Below are 16789 nucleotides of genomic sequence, written 5' to 3'. Positions count from 1 at the left end.
TAAAGTAATTAATTAATAAAATATGGCCTTATACTTGTTTACTTTTTACAGGAAATTGCATGTAGTGCATGTTATTCTAAATAAATTTGATTGTTTTTTAGGTTTGTTTATAAAAAAAAAAAAAATAATAATAATAATAATAATAATAATAATAATAATAATAATAATAATAATAATAAAATAAAAATTCAATATGGAGTATTATAAAACTACACATTAAGATAAATTCAACAAAATTTCACATGATTTCTCAAGATTGTTGAACTAAAGTGGTGAATGATGCAAAAATTACTACATATAAGGGTAGTAGCGTGGAGCACCTACAAAGGAAACACACATAATAAGGAGTAGAAGACATAAAGGAGATGAAAATTCATGTGATGAAGAGAGAAAAAGAGAACACATCTAAAAACTAATTATAACAATTAAACATTATGCTGCACAAATGAAATTTGTTAGTGTTACACTGTTGGATGATTGCACATTCACCTTTTGCCACTTGCTAAGACCTCTCGTATTTCACTGGAAAGCTACAGAACATACTTTCAAGTATTCCTATGTCAAATTTCCTATAATCCACAAAACCAACCTAATTGCAAATAGATTGGCATAAACCAATAAGGATGTTTCAACATGCTCTTTCTTATTATATGTTACCTCCATGCTTCTGTAATTCAACTACTTTGTACTTCTATATGAATATCTCAAGTTATTCACCTTGTTTTTTCTCTTTATAAAAATAAATGATTAAATAAATATATAAACAGAAAAATAACCTCTTTTTCAGGCACCAGTCACCAACATATGGTGTTCTTCAGTAAAATATGCAGAATTTTCTTCTACGTACAACCTCCTCTTGTTACTGGTGCTGCACAAATGTTGCTTTTATGTTAATAACCCAAAAACACATCTCTGCAACCTTCTGAATCTTCTACCAAACCCAATTGAAAAACCTTTTTGTAACACAAATTTTTGTAATCGCGTATCGATCAAGGGCATAGTGCTAAATAGAGTGTTGTGCCCAGTTTAGGACTCCATTATAGCTCAAAATTCATGTTCATTATTGGTCACGAGGCTATAAATGTTGCTTGTAATGGCCACAGTACTTGAAAACACTGCTAACGGAATCATTACCCATGATATAAATCTATCTTTCCTTGTTGCAATGCCGTGGTTGTCTCTGCAAGAGTATATAATTCCGTTAAAAAGGGCAGGGAATGAATCGGAGTGGAAAACTTGGAAATAACAGACAACTTATATGATAACTCCACCACAAGATTACACATTTCCTTTTCACTCCAGGATACAAGCCATGCTGACTTAAGCATATAGAAGTCAAGTGAAGTGACAAATCAATTTCCACTGGCCTCAAGCAAAGAGAACAGGTACAAGTACGTATCAAACTGACAAACATGCCAAAGACTCAAAATCTTGGACTCGGACCTTGTCCAAGAACACTGGTACAATAACGTGGCATTTATGGAACATATTCCAGATACTAATGACAAACCCACGTCAACTCACCTTACAACCACATACACACAATTTTAATTGACTTGAATAAATGTTTTGGTTAAAAGTTAAAACCCCCATATTCAAGCACATCCACGACTTTTTTTGATTTTCCTTCTAAAAGTTTGTTTTCACTACAGTGGAGTTAGGGTGGGAATCCAAAAGGTATGCGAGGATTCCATACCCTTCAGAGTGTTGTGTCCAACAGGGGTTGAACTGCTGAGCTGTCTTAAGTAACATAGATGATAGATCAATAGTCAAGATTATTAAAATGTTACAACTAAAAGGAGCATTACTCACCTAAGGGCAATTGCAGCTGGTATGATGTATCCAACAGATATAGTAGCAGTAGCACCGGTAAACTGAAATGCATCCCATATACTAGGCACATAGTTGGCACCCAGAAATATAAAACCCATTAGGCATGCAGTCAATGAGTAGAATCTTTTATTATCATATCCTATGGGTATGGCATGTGGAAATAACAGCCCATCCACATTGAGACGAAGGGAGTAGAATACAATGGGGAACACAAGCATCAAGTGGACACCATAACTCACTCTAATCACATCATCTAACAGTGAGCTATATGGAATCCCGAGGTCTCCATCAAAATTAGCAAGCACATCGTCTAGTGTCTGTTCCCCAAACAAAAGAAAGCCAAAAAAGCTGGTGGCAACGTACACAGAGGAACACAACATGAGTGACGTTTTAACAATTGACTTCATTTGAGAAGGGTCTGTAAGTTCATTCTCAATGGGATGCACTGAAAAATAAGTAACAAACAACTCAGTTTGAGATCATAATTTGAAGAAGCACTAATATCAACAAAAAATAGCGTTCCAGCCAAATGAAATGAAAGACAATAACATAAATCTGAGACTTGGTAGGCTAAAATTTAGCAAGCATTATCTTCAGATGATTCAGCAAGAAAGGAAAGTACAAGCCAAAAGACACTTAAAAAAGTTTTTTTACGTAACATGGTCCTCATAAGGATTATTATTATAGAATGTTCTTGACAATGATCTACCCTGCATAATTACACCATGGTACGGCTAGCTTAGCAACCATTTTACCACAAGCCTTACAGCATAAATACAAAAAAATTGTTTAATTACAGTCTTATCACCACAATAACATAATAAAATAATATAATCAAATAACAGTAAGAGGCCAACAATAATAAATGATAAGGCAAAGAACATAGATACCTACAGTTATGTATCATAGGTAGAGAGAGATAAAAACAAATTACCATTGTGGTGGCAAATATATGCAGTCACTAAAACTGGAATTGTCGTAAAGAGCTTCCAGAATGAAGCTTGGTCCACTACTTTGGGAAACAATGGAGGCATTTTTATGGTCCCCTCCAACAACTTTACAATAGCTACTCCTGCTGTAATTGCAACGAACACAACAGCCAAACCCACAGACAAAGCTGATGTATACCTCAGTGAATCTAGAAAATCAGAAAGGAAAAAAAAGGAATTAGAAACACCCAACCAATTGCACAATAAAAATGTTACATGCACAACAAGTTCAGCGGTATCATTTTAGTGCAATCAGAGCAGCCGTACAAATCAGCATTGTAGTCAAAACAACGCCACAGCCAAAAAAAAAAAAAAAAAGGCAAAAATCAATTTGCTTCCAAAAAATTACAGGATAGACCAATTTACAAAATCTAAGTATTTAACTGTTTTTGAATATTAATTTTCAAAGTAACCTTTGTTCCTCTAACTAGTACATATCTCAATTTTCAAGACAATTTCTTGAATAACCACTCTAATCTGATGTTTAAATTTTCTTTTCAGAGAGCACCAAATTACCATTTCATCTTGGGTGGGATCAAGTATTACTAAAGTGGTCTAAAAACAAAAGGGAAGGGATAAGGTAGATTTTTAATAAAACAAAAGTAGAGGAAGTACAAAGAGTTATTTTACCTATCAAGAGTGCTGAAGAGAGAAGTAAAAGAGAGAAAATGTGGAGAACATACAGTAGTATTACAGAAGCATTTAGCACATATAAAAATTTCAAGCAAAAAAAAAAAAATCCATTTTTCTTAAAAAAAAAATAAAAAATAAAAAATAAAAAAAAAAAAAAAAATTCACTTTCAAAATCCATCTATATTTGAAAAGATTTAGCTTATTCATTACAGAAAGGGGGATCCCTCCAAACCCATGCATTGCTGCTACAACATTCTTATCAACTAATCACTATTCAAAAAAGAAACCAATATCCATCCTCAAATCTCTTTCCTAATATCAAATGTAAAAAGATAAAAACCATTAAATTTTTTTTATCATAAAACAGATAAAAGGACACGATTTCTGAGTTCTTTACTTATCTCAAGTCAATAACTGCACTTTACTAGTAATATTTGTCTTAACTTCACCAAGCTGAATTTTTCATGACATCACCAAAGAAAGATTTGTGTATTACATAAAATAGATTGTCCTATGTCCTATGCTCCGGTAGGAATCTCTTTAAGTGTTTGTTCACTTTAATACACTTAAGCATCAATTGTATATCACAATACAGATTCAACTGGTTACCAAAGAAAATGCTCCTCCTTTCTCACAAAAAAACTCTTTGCAACATGTCAAGTTCAAGCTTCTCCTAAGAATTTCAAGTACTCCCTCGGTTCCTAAATGTTCTTTCCATTTTGACTATTCACATTTGCCAATGTAAGACTTTGACCATATATATTGTTAGTTGTACATTAGTAAAAAGAATAAAACAATTGAATATTAACAAACTACTCATTAAGACGAATCAAATAAGACCCAACATGATTATGCTATGTTGTATATATTAAGAGTAATTTCGAAGATTATCTCATCTTACGAATAGTGTCAATATTCTAAGGGGAAGAGCTATAAGAAACAAAGGGAGTACTTCGTAATTTGTAAGTTTTAATGGCAATAGAGTGAGTGGGGAGATTCCATAGGACTGCCATAAGACCAGTGTTTGCTCTATAGTACCGAATGTTAGGCTTCGAAGAAGGAGCACATTAAAAAGATGGAAGTTACGGAAATGCGCATATTAAGTTGGATGTGCAGGAACGCTCTAAGAGAAAAATCAGAAATGAAGTTATTCGCAAGAAAGCGGGTGTCGTAGACTCGCAGGTATTGCAGACAAACTAAGGAAAAATCACTGCTTCACGCATGTAAGATAGAGACCCTAGGGTGCACTAGTACGAAGAGTGGAAAAGTGGATTATGGAGAGGTTAAACGAGGTACAGGGAGATCGAAAATGATTTGGTTGGAAGGAGTTAGGAAAGATATGAAACATATGGATTTGCATAAGAATGAGGTATTTGATCGTAAGGGATGGAGGAGGAAGATTTTTGTGGATGACTATAAGGAATAATTGCTTTTGGTTTTGCTACCCCACTTATGAGATCAAGGCTTTGATTGATTAATAGAGCGAGTGGATTTCTGATAACATGATTCTCATCTGGATCTCTTAAATTTCATGCTTCAATTCATCTCTTTAGCAAGTTTAGAACCTTAAGTTTCATAGTTAATTCCTCCAATTGGTCTAGCACTCTAGCCTATAACAATTTTTCTTCTCAACACTAATCTCATATGTCATTCAATTAAAGTATATTGAATCCACTTTTATGAAAAACTAGGAATTTAGAAAGGGAAAAAAAAAAAAAAAAAAAAAAAAAAAAAAAAAAAAGAGTATACCATGTACTTGCTCCATTTTTTACCTTGGAAATCTTAATGCCATAATGCAGTTTATACTTGCAATAGATTTGACTTTTACACTATTCATTTGCTTCACTTTGACTAGCATTGATGATTTATAGCTAAGAAAAAATATAGTCATGTGAAATCTTGTTAGATTTGTCTCGATTTATACTATTTTAATGTCAAATGTTTATAATAATGATATTAGCAATTGAAATAATGCATCAACAAAGAAAAGTGTTGCAAGTATATAAGAAACATTAATTGTATATTAGTAAAAAGAATGATTGATCTCTCGATCTTCATTCTTTGAAAAATATAGGGAATTGCTTGTATTCAATTTCCTTAACAACACTAGGTTTGTCTCCTTGGAAGAGATCAATATTAAACTGCTTCATCAACATGGCTAAAATCGTTCTTCTTGACAGTGACATTGAAATATTAGCATCTAGCTCATATAGAGAATGGCAACATTGTAATGACGTGGTTACATCTTAGATCACTAATACATTGACTAAGGACATTAGAAAGAGTATTTTCCAAAAATGAGTTGTGGGAGAGATTTGGCCAAAGCCAATGATGCACAACTTTACCGAAATTAAGAAAACCTCATTAAAGGGTTCAGATATCAACTGTGGCTATTTCACTTATATCAAGTAGTAGTAGTTAGAATATTTGGATGGTTCCTAGTGGCTCTTGCATTGCACTAGTGAAATTCAAAGAAAATAGCAAAACATGAACACTGTTACTGACTTTATTCACAATCTTTATGCCTCAAGTGCTAAATTTCAACACTCTGAAATGGGTACAAACACGACACTTCATCTTGATTTTTGTTTATTCAAGCTTAAGAAATTATGAAATCTCAGTCTCTTCTTTCAGTGTGGAATCTTCTACTACGGTGTTTTACAAACAACACAAATCCAGATTTGGTTCTGGTTGGAATTAAGGAATTAATAACAATTCTGGAAATTAAGAAAATAAATTTTAATTAAAAAATAGAGTTCTAATGTTTGCTGTAAGAATGCAAGCATTCTACTGAAAGAATATTTGAGCTGCATTCTAAATAGAAGTTTGCCAGAAACAAGAAGGCAGTTAGTGTGCAATCAATGCTCTAAAAAATCAGCCAGTGTCAGCATATTCAGAAAAGGCATCTGACACTCTGACTAGTGACTAGTAGTCTTGTACAGTTTTTGTTTTATTCTTGGGAGCAGTATCAGTTCACTCTTCTCAGTTAATATCTAATATCTCACATATCTCATTATGGTGATCAAACGCACAAGAGCAGGTAATTGGCATTGTTTAGTTTCACACAAGTGGATCATAGACAGTGGAATCTCTTATCATATTTCACCATATAGTTCATTTGATTGACAACCAACATAAACCTTATTAACCTAGTACAGCTACTATCCAGAACGGAACAAAAGCTTCTGTCCAGCAAGTTGTTAGTAATGAAATTTCCCCTGAACTTATTTTGAGTACTTCAAGTGTCACAATCCATCTTACCTCCTTTATGCCAGCAAAATAACCAAATAATTGCAATTAAATGTTGTTTGTACACCTCAATGCCTAATTCAGCCTATTCAGGTTCCTTCAAAATACATTCTTGTAGCTCTTGGTTGAGGACCTTATGGAAAAGACTGCGGATTATGAATCCTCAAACAGAGAAGCACTGAATATCTTAAGTTGTGGCCTAGATATGATTTTTTTTGTAGTAAACTGTTTATAGTTCAATAACAGTTTCATGGCTTTCATCTTCCTATTGACTGACTGAATCTGTTTCAGATACAAAGGTATACAAAACTTCACATTTCTTTTTTGATGTTATCAATTCCCTAAAGGAAGATTTCATCTAAATTCTTTCAGTTCCAGCTTCAATGAATATGCTAGTCTTCGAACTTGTTTATATTGATATATAGGGTCATTATCCTAATATTACATTTTTACTCATGATGGCTACACATATTTTCCTAACATATAAACTGATTTTTCTAGAGGCACTTAAATCTTAGCTGCCACATATTTGATTATAAATTCACCTAGTTCTATCTTGAGTTTTTGACCATAACCAAAAAAAAAAAAAAAAAAAGAAAAAAATTCAAATGAGGTCCTTCACAAACAATGTTCATCCGAAAATCTCTTCAGCATTTGGAAACTTTCAGCTTCCCATGAAATTTAAAAAAAAAGAAAACATAATATTGACCATAGGGTGGTAAGCCTATAGTTTCTTGGGCTATCCTGATGAAAGGGCCTAGATCGTTGAAACGTTCAGAATCTTGAAACTGCACCTTTTCCTTTTTTTTTTTTGGTTATCAATCCCCTAAAGTGGGTGTGGCAGGCATTGCAGACACAATAAGGTAAAATCGCTTGCGTTGGTTCGAGCATGTAAGACAGAGACCCGAGGATGCACCAATACAATGAGTGGAAGAGTTGGACCATGGAGGGGTTAAACGAGGGAGAAGGAGACCGAAAATGACTTGGTTGGAAGGAGTTAGGAAGGATATGAAGTATATGGATTTGCATGAGCACGAGACAGTTGATCGTAAGGGATGGAAGAGGAAGATTTTTGTGGATGACTATACGGAATAATCACTTTTGGTTCATAATACTAACCCCACTTATGGGATTAAGGTTTTGATTGATTGATTGATCGATCGATCCCCTAAAGGAAGATTTCACCTACATTGTTTCAGTTCCAGCTTCAATGAATATGCTAGTATCATTGAATTTGTTTATAACTTAATATTGATATGTAGGGTATGTATACTTATATTACATACTCATAATGGCTACACATATTTTCTCACCATAGTAACTGAGTTTTCTAGAGGCACTTAAATCTTAGCTGCCACACACTAGGTTATAATGTCACCAAGTTCTATCTGGTCCAAGCAAAAAAATTCAATAAAGTCCTTCACAAATAACATTAATCTAAATATCTAATCAGCAAATGCAAACTTTCAGTTGCTGTGTTTTCCAGCAACTGAGGAGAAGTTAATAGCATGGCACGAAAATACAGCTGCATAGTTTCTTTTGTAAGGGGAATTTTAATGGCCAAACCAAAGTTGACTGGTAGTTCAATATTGGGTGTTTCAAAAGCCAGAGATCTCAGTCGAATTAGATGTTTTAACCCTCACATTGAACCTTGCATCCCATATTTCACTCAAAAAAATCTTGTTATTTAGAGATAAAGTGAAAGATCCCTATGTATCCTCAATAGTGGCTCTAAGTCTAAGCCTCTAACAGTCTACTCTAACTTATCTAATAGTGTACAATTGTTATATAATCCTACAAGAACTTGCATATCGTGACAATAGCAACACAATCTGCAAACAATGCATCATTTAAATTTCCGACAATCATGACCAAAACTATATATATTTTTTTATAAGTTGATAGAACCAATTAGAAGGTTGTTACAAATCAGCTATAACACAAGTAACATCAGTTGTTTTTTTTATTTTAAGTCTTAACTCTGCAGAATTTTTTTTTTTTTTTTTTTTTTTTTTTTTTTTTTTTTTTTTTTGGGGGTAAATAACAGAAATTCCTAGTCTTAACTCTCCAAAATAAGAAATATCTATTATTTTCTCACACAAAAATATTTGCATCATGTAAAGTTCAAGCCTTTAATACTGCATTGAAGAATTAATAGTAATATGCAACAAATGCACCACCTAGAAACATCACAAAATCATAAACATTATCCCATTACTCTCTTGTTGAGAGTGGGATTAATGAATCAGACACCATTGCAATAATAGAATTATTCAGTATCAGTCTAGAATCTGGTATTTTATGAGGCTTATGACCATGTTTTTTAATATTAAATGACTATAGTAGGAAGTTTAAGAACCTTAATATCCAAACAACTACAAACAAAAAACTATCATAAGATGTTTTGCATTAATTTCATCTCTTGAGTCATGCCCAAACATCAATATTACTCTAGACCAACCAAATTCAATTAATTAATTAGTCAGCTAGATAATAAACCACGCAAATTTCCTCACTCTAGCCGTCAACTACTCTTGCTGTAACCACATCAAGGTACCACAAAATCTAAACAAAACCGGCATCAATTCAGAATTGGTAATCCCTTAGCACACTTTATGAATAGCCTACTCTAATTTAATACTGGTACTATGGCTTTTCACACCATCCTCATACAAAATAGATTCTAGATTATGCTTTACATTTTTAAAACAATAAAGTTACACCCTACAATCTGTGAAAAGTTAAAATGCCTGTTAAGATAACAATAACAATATCTCATGATAAAGACCAAAGAACATGTAGTTGGTCAAATCATTTTGGTTACCTTACACCTCAAAAGCAACTAACTTTTGCTATTATGTGACAAAGACTTTAAGTACTTGTATTGTGTACGATATGTTATAGTTTCGAATCCCTGTCTCCCATTTGTAATTAATAGAGTATATATCAACTTCGCAATCATATATCCAATTTGCCTTGCATTAACAGATAACTAAATAAGTAATCAATCAATCAAACAAAAAAGATGGGATTACTCACCGACACGCTTAAAAGAAATGAGAGGCGCAATAACAAAACATGTTGTGAGAAGGAGCCAAATTGAGCGTGACGTCCACCACCATTGTTGTCCAAACCATTCCTCCATTAATCCTTTATGGTGTGATAATCCCTTTGTCACTGTTCCGGCCAACACATCCCCTGTTTCCCAATAGAAACAGATAAAATTCAAACCAACAATCAAATCAAATAAGCAAAACACCAATCGACTCGTAATTTTGTACTGATTCTGTATTAATTCATTACAAAATCATTTAAATTCCTGAAAATAAAGATTAGAATGGTACCAATGATGATCAAATAGACGACAAGCAGCCCAAGATTGTTGACAATAATGCAAACTTGCGAGATAGTACGACCGAAAACACCGAAAGCATCGCCAGCAACAGAAGAGTAAGAGTTAGACTTATAGGCCTTACTGAATCGAAGAATCATATCGATTGAGAATTCAGTCATAAAAGCGGCGAGGATAATTAGGGTTACACCAAGAATAAGGCCGAGCTGCTTGAAGGTTGCGGGAAGAGCCATTATTCCGGCGCCGACAATGGTGGTGGAGAGATTGAAGACGGCGCCTGAGAATGAGGCGCCGTCGAAGCCCTCGGCGTGTTCAGTGGGGTGAGGGTGGTGGTGCTTGTCGTAGTAGTGGTGGTGTTTTTCAGGGAGAAGTGGGGTTTTAGGGATTCGCCGGAATTTACGGTCGCCGGCGAAGGCGGAAGTTAGGGACATCTTGGAATTGGAGGAGAGATAAGGAGAGATTTGGGGAAGTGGGGTATTTGAGCGGGAAGGGATTTTGGGTGATTAATGCGGGGTTTGTGGAATGATGACCAATTAGTGGTGACCGTGTGGATTTATCGAGTAGAGTTAAATTGCCCGGATTACAAATTGGCCGGAACAGTGTCCAATTTGTGGAATGAAGGTCTTTACTTGGCTTTTTTGAGCTAGACTTGATGAGGAATGCTCGAGCTCAACCATGCTTGCAAACTTACAGCGAAGGAAGGATGTCAACAAGTACTGTAATTGGAAAAAATTTGCGTGGCCTGGTGTAGGCACGGAAATTTTATCAAGTCTCGTTACATAATATTCGGGTCAATGTCAAATGATTGACTCGTAAATATTGACTAAATAATTAATCTGGGTTACTTTAACCCATGTTATTTATTTTAATTAGACTCATTTAATTAATAATAAAGTCCAACAAATTGGATTTAATTGTAATTTAAATGGGATATTCATAAAATGAGGTGCATTTCGGGGTTTTTTATGTGTCCTGCGAGGGAGTTACGTCACCAAGATTGGGTCCTCGCTGGTTGTACCTGCAAACAAACGGAAGCTCCGACTGTTCGGAGTTCTGCCTACGACGATCAAGTTAGTTCGTGTTCGGAGTAAAAAGCGGAAAGTAAAAGTAGATCTTCTTGGATCCCGAGATTAGGTGTTTTCTCTGTAGTAAAAGAATTGATTGTGATGTAATGATTGAATGTGTCCCCAAAATGAGATAAATCTCTCTATTTATAGGGTCATTGGTAAATGTGCCCTTACTTTAGTCATTCTGACCTAGAGTTGGTGGGCTACGCCCTTTGCGGGTTTCTTGGGAATTGGGCCCTGAAAGCCGTCATTCCCTAATGGTTATCTGTATGCCACGTGTCAAATCCAGGTGAGTCCATTTGGACTCCTTTTAGGGTTACACGTGTCACACTCTCATTGGACCACGTGGCGCGCGGGGGTAAAAATCCCCAAATGATCTGCCCCTCACAGGGGTGACATGGCACGGCACGTAACGCATTTGACAAGTGTCACGCATGCATGGGTGAACAATGTTTTTTACTGTTTACTTTCTAGAGTAAATTTCAGAATTGCCCTTGAAAATTTTACCCCTCTATAAATAGTTTTCACCCCCCTCATTTTCGCATATTCGTAAAAAATCTTTGAGAGAGAATATTTGACTTTCGAGAGAATCTGATTATTACCGCTTGTGTTCAAACCGCCTACATAGCAGCCGTCCCCAACAAATTCAACAGTACTTTCATTACAAGGTAACCGCCTACTTTCCCCCCCTTTCGTCTTATTTTTAATTACCATCTATGTTTGTTATTCCTTGTTTTCAAAATGGTTTCACAAACACACACGGCACGACCTAGGATGGTTGTCAGTCGGTCACCCGAGACGGCTGAATCTAGGACTATGAATGTCGCCTTCCCCCAATTGGACTCCCCTCTATAAACATCTTCGAATTCGACCGTCTCTGTGTCTGTGCAAGACACTATGGTTAGAATTAAAAGGACAGCCCAGGGCCCCATAGATGGTGATGAGAACAACTGCACTATTAGGGTGCCCAGAAATGAAGTTTTTGATTACCCACTCGGCCCTCCAAGTACGCCGAGTGACTCCATCTTGAACGAGTCAGATAATGAATTTGGCAATGACGCATTCGGCTCTAAACAAGGGTCATCCCAGTCGGATGCTGCCTCAGGCGGTTCTAATGCTAGAACAGAGCCGCCTGTGGCCCATGAAGAGACACAGAGCTCTGAGTCCGTTTCCAATTCTGAGGAGGAGGCCGCCTATGCTGAAAGAGGACAAGGGGAGGCTTCTTCCTCTTCTCAAGAAGAGTTCACCCCCTACTTCACTCACGTCTCTACTGGAACTCAAAGAAACATGCTCAAGAAGCTAAATGACTTCCGAGCCGCTCATGTTATGGGGGCCGGATATGAATCCATGTTCTTGACTTGGATGATACGGTCGTCTGGCCGTTTCAACAAAGCTATGGAGATAAACGCTTCGGATGTCACGAAGTAGATATATAGGCGGGCTTAAGGTTCCCCTTAGATCCGGATGTAGAGAGAATCCTGGATGGGTACCGCCTAGGGTTTGGCAGCTTGCCATGGGTGAACATACTTGGGTATGTCGCCTCCTGTAAAATGCAAGGGGTAGAGCCGGGCTTCGAGGCCTTTGCTTCAATGCATTACTTGAGCAAGACTCCTAAGGCAGCCGGCCCTGGATGGTACACCCTTGTTTGGGGGTTTTTATGTGTCCTACGGGAGAGTTACAATTTCCTAGTATGCTCCTTCCTTCGCCTGTACCTGCACAAATAACGGAATACTCCGGCTGGGGCTGGGGTGTTCCGCCTCCGAAGATTAAGTTAGTCTCTTTCTAAATGTGGAAATAAGACAATAAATGCTTCTCGATTTGAGAGCGTTTGCAAGGGGATTTGTGTTTTGTTGGTTTGTGGGGAAATGATTCGATCCCATAAATGAGGTCTGCCCTTACTATTTATAGTAGGGGAGAGCTGTACCTCAATTAGGGTACAATGACACGTGTCGCAAAGGGATTGGGCCTTTGCTGACCGTTGCAAGCTTGACACGTGGCAGGCCTTTATTGGGCCACGTGTCTTAGGGTATTTTTACCCTAAACATCTGCCCCTCACAGGGTGTGACGTGGAATGTCCACGTGTCACCTGTGACAAGTGTCAGACACATGGGAGCAGACGGTTCGTCTTCTTCCCTCCTTTTTTCAAATTTTAAGTTTTTAGGGCAGGAGGCATCGTTTCGCCTTCTGCTCCTTTCTATAAATACAAGACACGCTCTCTCTCCTCCTCACTTTGCATATTTTTCAAAAAATTTCTGAGAGCGCTCTGCTACCGGATGCATTATTTCCTTAGTTTTCCTGCATCCGACACTTTCAAATTAAGCACATCCGGCGACCGGTTGGGTGCCCTTTCTTCAATCTCTAAGGTACCGGCTGCCCTTTTTCTTTTTACTTTCGCTTTGACCATTTCAAACATTTCACCCCATCCGGGTTGCATGCCGCCTGGGAGGCCCTTAACCCATATCCCATTTGTTGAATCTTCTCCCTCAGCCGGCATAGCCCCGTCTGAGGGGTTTTCAATTTTAAAGCATTATGCATTCTGAACACCCTCATCCGGCTTAACACCGTCTGGGGTACTTCTGAGTTTATCAAGAACCGATTTCAAAAACCCCAACCGGTTTTGAAGCCGGTTGGGTCATCATCCTTGTCTCTTTGGATTTTTCAAAGAAGTTTTTAAGATGCGTTCAATGCACCCCCATCCGGAATTTTACCACATGGGGGTTATTTAAGCAGCATTTTCTTTCTTAATCAACATTCAAATAGCCCCCATCCGGTATCTAACCGTATGGGGGTCGTTTGAGCAGCCTTGGCTTGTTCTCAAACATCATTCAAATAGCCCCCATCCGGTATTTCACCGTATGGGGGTCGTTTGAGCAGCCTTTAGCTTTTTCTCAAACATCCAAATATCCCCCATCCGGTAATTCACCGTATGGGGGTCGTTTGAGCAGCCTTTAGCTTTTTCTCAAACTTTCAAATTGCCCCCATCCGGCATCTTACCGTATGGGGGTTGTTTGAGCAGCCTTTAGCTTTTTCTCAAACATACAAATAGCCCCCATCCGGCATCTAACCGTATGGGGGTTGTTTGAGCAGCCTTGGCTTTTTCTCAAACAACATTCAAATAACCCCCATCCGGTATATAACCGCATGGGGGTGGTTTGAGCAGCCTTGGCTTTTTCTCAAACAACATTCAAATAACCCCCATCCGGTACATAACCGCATGGGGGTGGTTTGAGCAGCCTTGGCTTTTTCTCAAACAACATTCAAATAACCCTCATCCGGTACATAACCGCATGGGGGTGGTTTGAGCAGCCTCTAGCTTTTTCTCAAACAACATTCAAATAACCCCCATCCGGTATATAACCGCATGGGGGTGGTTTGAGCAGCCTTGGATTTTTCTCAAACAACATTCAAATAACCCCCATCCGGTACATAACCGCATGGGGGTGGTTTGAGCAGCCTCTAGCTTTTTCTCAAACAACATTCAAATAACCCCCATCCGGTATATAACCGCATGGGGGTGGTTTGAGCAGCCTTGGCTTTTTCTCAAACAACATTCAAATAACCCCCATCCGGTACATAACCGCATGGGGGTGGTTTGAGCAGCCTCTAGCTTTTTCTCAAACAACATTCAAATAACCCCCATCCGGTACATAACCGCATGGGGGTGGTTTGAGCAGCCTCTAGCTTTTTCTCAAACATACAAATAGACCCCATCCGGCATCTAACCGTATGGGGGTTGTTTGAGCAGCCTCTAGCTTTTTCTCAAACATACAAATAGACCCCATCCGGCATCTAACCGTATGGGGGTCTTTTGAATGAGTCCATTTAATATATCTGATCCTTTTTTCTTCATTTCAGCTTCAAACACATTCGGAGACTTCCGCCTGTGGAGGTTTCAAGCCATCATCTTAATCAAATCTCAATTTTCAAAGGTACCGCCTGCATCCTATATTTGTCACTTTCTTTTATTTCCGGTTGCATAGCATTAGGACATGGACTACACCAATGCACACACAGCACAGCCTACGACTGTGGTCAGCCGGTCACCAAGAACGGCTGAGTCTAGGACTGGGATTGCCGTCTGGGGGTGCTTGGAACAACCTTCACCTACATCGAATCCGACCGTCTCTGTTCATGTGCAGGACAGAATGGCTCGGATTAGAGTGACGACAATCGACCCTGACTACCAGCCCGATGACACAGTCGCTGACCCGGCTGACCCTATAAATCAAGAACAAGCCGAGGAACCGGCTGAGGCAGGTCCTAATGAGGAAGTTCCACAAAATTCTCCAAGTACACCTAGCACCCCGGGTGACAGTATCTTGGATAGCTCTGGTTCCAACGGTGAGGAATCCCGAGAGGAAGCCGGCGAGGGATCCGAAGAGGAAGCCGGCGAGGGATCCGAAGAGAAAGCCGGCGAGGGATCCGCGGAGGGATCCGGAGAAGGGTCAGCTGATAATGGGGAGTCCAGCCCTTGCGCTGATGAAGAGTCTTCTGAAGAGGTGGCTCCCATTGAAGAAGAGGCCTACAAATGGCCGGCTAAGGGTGACCCGACTGATATGACCATGTCCGCCAGGGATGTGGTCACTTTGAACGCCACACTCCCTGCTTTTTTGCAGAAAAAGCCGGTTGGAGAGGGATGGGAAGTGGTGGTCCCACCTGTAGAGGCAAGCGTCGTTTGGACCGACGACGTTGAACATGCTGACAACTTCTTCGGCTGCTATGAGGCGGCGTTTACAGCCGGCCTCCGGTTCCCCCTCCATCACTGCATAAAAGCCATACTGAAGGGGTATGACCTAGGTGTATGGCAGTTGACCCCTAATTCATGGGTCAACATTCTTGGATATATTGCCGCCTCCGAACTGCAGGGTGTCAAGCCAAGCTGGCAGGCGTTTGCGCACATGCATTATTTAAGCAGAGCGCCGGGTGGGTGGAATGCGTGGTACACTCTCACCACGCTTCCTGAGTACATGATGACCTTGGACAAGCCGTCCAAGTGGAGTAATTGGAAGAGTAAATTTTATGTAGTCTCTTCCCCCTCCCCCCAACTCAACCGCCAGCTGCGTAGATATAATAAGCACCCGGTCTTAATGGGTAGGAAATGCGCTCTCCCTAGAGTACCGGGAGAGGCATGGGACCAAATAATGCAGAAAGGTCTCTTTCTGAAGACAACTGCCCCACTAGATGACGGGGGCGAGATCGTAGTTCCCAAATTTTGGGTGCCCCATCCGGACTGGTTTAAGGATGAGGGTTTTTTGTCCCTTTGTAACTTGAGCACTATGTTCACCAAGGGTAGGTTTACTAATTAATCAAGTCTTTCCCGGATGGGTATGCTTTGTTTGATTTCTAGCCATGTTTACTTTTCTTGTTTTGCAGAAGAAGCAGAAAGAATGGTGCCGCCAGAGAAGACTCCGGCTACCTCTGCCATCCTCTTAAGGAAGAAACAGCTAGAGGAGAAGAAGGCGGCGATGGCCGCCAAAAATGCCGGGGTAGTCTTTTCTGAACCATCTCTTCTTTTTTTTTTTACCAGATGCGCAGTTTTTACCTTGTTACAAGGTTTTTACCGGATGCATCCTATTGTGACTGTTTTTAGGCTGGGAGCCAAGTCATACCTCGCTCTGTAGCGAGTATGCAGAAACGTCCGGCTGGGACTATTCCCACGCCAGCCG

The 16789-nt window shown here is 38.8% G+C and overlaps 1 protein-coding gene across 1 annotated transcript; it reads right to left on the bottom strand.

Annotated features, from left to right (window-relative positions):
- Positions 1-406: 406 nt before the first annotated feature.
- LOC110719998 (amino acid transporter AVT6A-like) lies at positions 407-11163 on the bottom strand. The gene is made up of 5 exons (XM_021898995.1): positions 10049-11163; positions 9744-9902; positions 2768-2971; positions 1813-2278; positions 407-1180 (listed from the first exon to the last, which is right to left on the bottom strand). Exons 1-5 carry the CDS (start codon positions 10485-10487, stop codon positions 1045-1047), a joined length of 1404 nt encoding a protein of 467 aa, XP_021754687.1. The 5' UTR covers positions 10488-11163; the 3' UTR covers positions 407-1044.
- Between the last annotated feature and the right edge of the window lie 5626 nt (positions 11164-16789).

Source organism: Chenopodium quinoa, unplaced genomic scaffold, assembly GCF_001683475.1.
Source record: "Chenopodium quinoa cultivar QQ74 unplaced genomic scaffold, ASM168347v1, whole genome shotgun sequence".
Taxonomy (NCBI): domain Eukaryota; kingdom Viridiplantae; phylum Streptophyta; class Magnoliopsida; order Caryophyllales; family Amaranthaceae; genus Chenopodium; species Chenopodium quinoa.
Note: the sequence above shows the minus strand (reverse complement) of the source record. Positions and strands in the feature narration are given on the sequence as shown.